The sequence below is a fragment of the Lolium rigidum genome, chromosome 1 (assembly GCF_022539505.1).
Source record: "Lolium rigidum isolate FL_2022 chromosome 1, APGP_CSIRO_Lrig_0.1, whole genome shotgun sequence".
Taxonomy (NCBI): Eukaryota; Viridiplantae; Streptophyta; class Magnoliopsida; order Poales; family Poaceae; genus Lolium; species Lolium rigidum.
In genome coordinates, this window is record NC_061508.1 from 295671993 (window position 1) to 295678996 (window position 7004).

At 45.3% G+C, this 7004-nt stretch overlaps 1 protein-coding gene across 1 annotated transcript; it reads left to right on the forward strand.

Annotated features, from left to right (window-relative positions):
• Positions 1-4141: 4141 nt before the first annotated feature.
• Positions 4142-4531, forward strand: LOC124660436 (protein GLUTAMINE DUMPER 6-like). Its single transcript, XM_047198252.1, has one exon. The coding sequence runs from the start codon at positions 4142-4144 to the stop codon at positions 4529-4531; it is 390 nt and encodes a 129-aa protein (XP_047054208.1).
• The last annotated feature ends 2473 nt before the right edge of the window (positions 4532-7004 follow it).

Sequence of the window (7004 nt, forward strand, 5' to 3'; positions counted from 1 at the left end):
CCTTAAGCGGCACCTGTCGAAGTTTACACCAGTATCCCGAGATCATGTACAGGGACGTGATTTTGAAGTAGGTTTTTGCGGATTGCCACTAGAGCAGTTAACTAGTACCTGATCCGTCAGATGAACTAGCCCCAACTACCATTATCCCTGTACAATATAGAAATTTATGTGAAGAAATATAGAAAAGTTTTAAATTATCAAGTAAAAATAAATAGTGGAGATTTTTCCTGACTCTACGATTCAAGCAAAATCTCGGGGGCTACTGACATAGGCATCCCCAATGGGCCTGCCGAAGATAGTACCCGGGGTTTACTGAAGGCCCACTACCCGAAGAATAAGAAGATTCGGAAGCCCAAGATATTGTTAAGGAAAGTTAGAGTTGTAATAGGAAGCATTATTTGTAATCTTGCGGGAGGAGTTAGAAACCTTCTCGGACTCTGTAACTTGTACAATACGAATCTCTCGGCTCCGCCTCCTATATAAGAGGAAGTCGAGGGACAAAGAAAGCATCGAATCTACTGTCAACACAACCTTATTTTTATTCGTCGAGTACTTTTCGGCTGAAACCTTCGAGATCTACTTGCCCTCTACATCCAACTAAACCCTAGTCTACAATCCGTAGGCATTGACAAGTTAATACCTTATCAGCAGGGGCGGTAGCTGGTGGTGCCGAAGAACTGTGGCACCATGGAGCAGTCCTGGCGGGATGCGCGGAGAGGAGGGTGGCCAGCGACGCCGGTAGAAGTCCGGCGGCGGACGAGCCCAAGGCGGAAGCGGTGGTGATGGTGGCGGAGGGGGCAGCTGTGGTGCGGGTGGAAGCGGCGACGCCGTGGTGACCGGCGGTGGGGGCGGCACGTCGCCCATGACAGCGGCGGCGGCTAGGGTTAGGGGCGGGGGCGGCTAGGGTTTAGGTCGGGATCGATTGTGTTAGGCTGATACCATGTAAGACGTATGAATTTGGGGAACTTGCTCAACCCTCTAGGGGTGGCTGTCTCATATATTTATAGGGGGCCAAAGGCCAATACATGTACAATACGTACAGTTACAAAAACTATACAAAGTCTAACAGCGGGAATCAAACAAACCACGTTCAGTTAACTATTGGATAATACGTAGTAATCTAGAGATCGAGCCACACGAATCCGCGGATAATGCTACGAATCCGGGTCGATTATTCTTCTTCCAGAATGGTAGTCCTAGTTAACTTTCTTTCAGCAAAATGTCAAATTATTTAATCATTAGTAACTGTTAAGATGCAAAGCGATGTTATGCTAGAATCCGGTTGGAAGAACATGAAGTGGTGGTAATAATTCCTCCTCCCCGCTTTACCATTAGCGCGTCATCACCAACTGATCTAGCTAGTTAATTAAGCTAGCTAGTGCGCACCGCGGCGAGTGGATCAGTGTGCGTGATGTCAAAAGCTGGCGGACACCATCGATCACCCAACTACTTGTGCACAAATTGAAGACGACGACGACGAAGTCTTGGATCTCTAGCATGTGTGGAAGGACTTGGAATGTTTCTGATCTGACCACCTGTCAAAAATGGCGACACGATCGTCAACTAGACGACGACGCCCAGGACGCGCGATACGGACGGCCGATTCGTGCCACCACTTTTTCGGGCCCCTTTCCCCACCGGTTGTCCCTCTGTCTCTTGCATCAGCCCAAGCCTGAAGCTGGAGTATACGTTTTGATAGATTTCCCGTAAAAATCCGGCTAGCTAGCAGCGGTCTAGGTACTATCTTGACGGGGGTCCGAGGCTAGCTAGCAAAGCAATGCGCGATCGTGGATCGATGTAGCAGATGACGCTATTGCAGCTGGAAGCTGTAGCTGTGGATGGCATGATCTAGCGGCTTGCATTGCTTCCTTCGAGACGCCGCGCACGTCACGCGTCCCACCACACGCCACGGCAGCTGGCCGTAAATTAGTGCTCCCTCCATCCTGGTTTATAGACCTTGCACATATTTATAGATGTAAATTTGACAATTATAATATAATAAGATATATATTATAAAATACATATCATTAGATGTTCTACTTTTTAATGATATATTTTTGTGTTGTATAATTAATTATGTTAGCTAAGTTGACAATCTAGAGGTACGTGCAAGCCCCATGATCTGAGATGGAGGTAGTAATTACTCCTGCATGCGTGGATGATTGAGTGTGCGTGGCAACTCGACCGACGAATTATCATGACTGTTCGTTCAGGTTCTGTTTATGCTACCCAACGGTGATGGTCATTTTGAAAAGAAAAATCGATAAAATGTTCAAAAGATTTTGAAAAAAAATATATTTGCAAGTAGCAAATATGAAATACGGAATTACATATATTTTAAACGTAGCAAAAATAATATAATTACACAAATTTAGAATAAATTATGTGGGCCACCTTTCATTGGCAGGGACCAATCAGTGTCTACCGTCATGCTCTCTCTGCTTATTAATGGAGCATGTGGTCAGGCCAAAGCCAAACGCACGGACTCCTGTAGACGTTGGTCGTCTCACCGCAAACTGGCCCAAAATTTGCTCTGAAAATGTGGTTGTGTGGCACAGTTAGGTCTCATATTTAGGCCACACGGACACCAACGGGTACGGAATCGTATGCGATCCTCCGTTGGAAACATCCTTAGATATGGTTCATAAGGCCCTGGGGTCTTTGATGCAAAGAAAACACTGCTTCAAAGGCTGGTGTGAGGGCATTGTTGTAGGACGATATTCCTGTCCGAACCTGCATATGTGAACCTACTAATTCTTGCTTTGCAACGGTGTAGTCGACAAGTGGGTGCGATAACACTGGTGGTGATACATCTGTATCTAAAAAGAGTTGTCACTTATTCATGAACATATATATTTTGGGGCCCCTTCACAACTGATGACTCCCTTTTATTCATGGCAAGGTTTACTATATCGTGGTCCACCTGTCTAGTTGTATGAGTACTCTCTTAGTGTATCTCTAGATCATCAATTTGATCAACCTAACACAAGATATATTATCATAACATACATCAGTAAAAAAATTAGATGTTGTATTTTTTAATGCATAATTGTTGTTGTAAACAAATTAGATATGACGCCGGTCTACACCGCTAGGCCAACACCTCTTGCGCAACATGCGACAGTCATATCTAGTTTCATCCTTGCAGGTTCTCTTCCAACTTAGCCAATACCGGAAGGTAGTCCATTAGTGGTAGTTGTAGCCCACATACACCATGGTTTAGCTATATAGTTTTTAGTTCATTTCAGTCATGTACTTCTTAATTCAGTTCAGTAACATAGTTCTTTTCTTCGTCCTACATGTTTTGTCTCTATGAGAGGAAGAGAAAATATGTTGATATAATCCAGTCAAAACCGAAAAGTGACTTTGGCACATGAGCACCAGTGATCCCGGTTTTTAAAAAACATAGAAATCTTCTGAATGTACTGTAAAAATTTCGGACGAAAATATGTTGTATTATGAACTATATAAAAAAGACAAATTTCTGACAAAAATTGTCCCTATACACAGTCATAAATTTGTACCGAAACATCATTTTTACCGAAACTTTGCACGAGTATTCATAACAAATGTATGTATATACGGAATTTTTTTTATGATTTTTAAAACATAAAATTCAGTTTTCAAATATTTAAAAACCGGGATGACTGGTGCTCATGTGCACCAAATCTTCTTCTTGTCAGAAATGGTTAATTAGTTATGCATGTATTACTCCAGACCATTTTTTTAGCTCATGAAATCTTTAATATACATGATATACCTGTCAATTTTTTATTTTTGCAAACGCTATAACTTGCATAGCGTTGAGAAGGACCAGGCTATTTTATTTTACACGCGGGCGCGCCGGCGTTCTCGAGTCTCCGCGTCTCATTTTCATCGCATACAGCATGCATGGTCCACGTGGCCAAAACCCAGCCGCTGCGGCAGCTCGTCGTAGCTGTCAGCACAGAGAGACGAGACGATCCAAACCCAGAATCTCCTTCTCCTCCCCGCTCGCCGCCTATAAAAAGCGCCGGCCTCTCCCCTACACTTGCTCGCAATCTCCCACTCACCGCAGCAAAACCACTCTCCAGTGTACGCACGCACACAGGTAGAAAAACAGAGCCCGAGAGAGAGAAGGATCGATCCCGATCCGTGTGCTATGAGGCCGGCGAGAGAAGCCGCGGCGGCGCTCGTTGGCGTCGGCAGCAACGAACAGGCGACTGCCGCGGCCGCGGGGCACGTCGGCCACGCGGCGCTGTGGAGGACGCCCACGCCCTACCTCTTCATCGGCTTCACGCTCATGATGGGCCTCATCGCGGTGGCGCTGCTCATCCTCGTCTGCACGCGCCGCAAGCCGTCCGCCGGCTCGTCGCGGCGCGGGAGCGCCACGGAGGAGGCGTCGGCGCGGGGCACGATGGCGCCACTGGACCGGGAGCCCAAGGTCGTCGTCATCATGGCTGGGGACCACATGCCGTCCTTCATCGCCAGCGCCAGGCCCTTCGCGTTCGCCACCGCCGCGAGCAGCGCAAGGTGGACGCAGCCTAATTAAGGCGCGCCGCCACCCGTGTGCTCCTGCCGGACGCGGGACCAATTTTGTTCTTCAATTTCCTAGGAGGAGTAGTATATCTAGCAGAGAAGGTAGTACTAGGCGGTTGACGTCGTGAGATCTGTGACTGCGAGAGCGAATGAAGTTTTTTGCTTGCATCTTCTTCAGTTAATGCATGAATCATGATGCCTGCTTGACTGAATTCATCCAATCCATCTCCATCATTTTTTCCTTCAATTTTCCGCTAATTTTAGCTGGGTGGGTTGATTCCTGACTGAGCATTAACCACATAGTAGCTCAAGATTGTGCGAAGTGACAAAGCGCCTCGGGCCTTGGTCGGGGCCATATTTTTTCTTTTTCACTTTTTAAAAGTCTGGTGGATAATATAGTGAACTACTACGTATCTGTTTTATCGCAACGGGCAACAATACACATGGGCGTAGTACTAGCGCGCAGTGCACAACAGCGCGAGTACGTACCAGTTGTACTCTATAAAGTGTTCCTGGGGTACCAGCAGAAACAATCTGCGATGTGTGCATCTGATCAAGCAGATAGCTAGCACACTAGTATTTATGTGATGTGGTATGATTAAAAAGAAGTACTCACTCTGTACTTAAAAGAGTTGCTCACATTTGACTAGATATGGAGATATATATGGATATATTTTAGTTATAGATATATTCATATCTAAAAAAAAGTTGAGCAACTTTTATGTAACGGAGGAAGTACAAAGTATGAAAGAAAAAACTGCATTTACCTTTAAGTGCAAGTAATATAACTGAACGGCGTATTATAGCTAGCACATCGTGAACACCTCGCGTACAATTTATGCAATGGATTCCGCTGTGCTTTACCAAACAAATTAAGGTGCCATCACTTGTATTTGACAACGAAGGATTACTTTGAGAAGCACAAATCTAACCAAGTACCATTACATTATAATTAGTATGCTTTTTTGGAGAGGATTCTAGTACATATCATATCATTCATCATCAATAGGGAAAAGTTAAATACAATAATTCTACATCAACTTTGTATGGAAATTGTACAAAATAATAACTGAAGTGGAGTATGATACTTATGTGTTATACATTTATATCATGCAATGTGAAAATAGTAACTAGCTTGCCCGGGTGGGAAAAAAATGAGAAGCACGAGTAAAGAAGAGTTAAGATGGTTGTCCTATATATAGAAGAAGGCACTTTTCATAACTATCACCAAGCTTTCCACACCGATGAAAAAGGATTCTCTTTTCACTTTGTTATTTGCCCTCATAGCATTTCTCTTTCTATTATTTTACCTAATCAAAATTAAGCCCATGCAACTTAATGCCATGCACTATATACTAATCCCTCTGCCATTTTGTAAACAAAAGGCGTATAAATTTGAGGCAATCCCGAAGAAGTTGAAGAAATCTTTATTTTATATTACTAGCATGAAATGGAAAGCAAGAGAGAGTAGCAATAATCAGGAAAGAGAGAACCAAACGGAGAGGTCCAAATCTAGCAAATGGCATAGACAAATATATGGCGCGAAAGTCAAGTCACGCTGGCCCTGGCAGCAGCAATCCACTACTTTCAAAAAGAGAGCGCCTGCTCGCGCTTGTGTCTTGTTGCGGGTTAGCCTGGAAGCGGCGCCTCGAGCGCGTAGGTGGTGGTGGTCTGGTTGGTGACCGCAAAGTTTGTGCGCTTCCTCCCTCCATCCACCTCACCATATTGTGAAGCTACAGGCTATAGCTGGTAGCCACCACAGAAGTGTTCGTCAGTCTAATTGATCTGTCTGCGTTGGATCGGGATTACACGAAACTTCATGGAGCAGATCAGTGCAAGTAGTGCTAGGTCCGTTCAATTTCGTCCCTAATCCTGTTCGACCTGTTCTTTGTGTGCACTTCTGGACCGAAGCAATCAAGCAAGTTTCATTGAGAGGGTTCCAGTTCCGTAGGGATAAGGGTACCATACATGGTGGTTACCCTGTTGCTAGTGGAAGCGGCGCATCGATCGTAAGAAATTTGGAAGTTAAACAGTAGAATTTGGAACTTCACCACGGAGTGGGAGCCTAGTCAGAGACCAAAAGCAGGAAACGACAGCTTGTCCGACTACTACAGTGCTACCTGGCGCCGGCGGCCATCATCATCATCATTGCCTCCGGCCACCGACGAGTGATTCCTGCGCTTTAATTTGCCGTGCAGAATATCCGAGAGCATATGGCTCCTCCTCCCGACTCCGCCGTCCTTCCATGTTGCCGTACACGGCTGTCACGACTAGATCCTGAAGAGATGGATCGGACAAGGTTACAGCAGAGAATTTGATTTAGGAGATGAGGAACAGCAAGCAAGGATGAGAACCACAGAGGTAGAAGACGAGACACGCAACCAGACGTCTATTTTCTTCGATGCCTTGTTTAGTTACAGGACCGGGTATTTAGCCCTTTACTCTCACACACACTTGCCTGGACCAACAGCCCACTACCGATTCAG

What these genes read in the sequence shown, in the direction of transcription:
- LOC124660436 (XM_047198252.1), top strand. Translation starts at nt 4,142, where the DNA reads ATGAGGCCGGCGAGAGAAGCCGCGGCGGCGCTCGTTGGCGTCGGCAGC.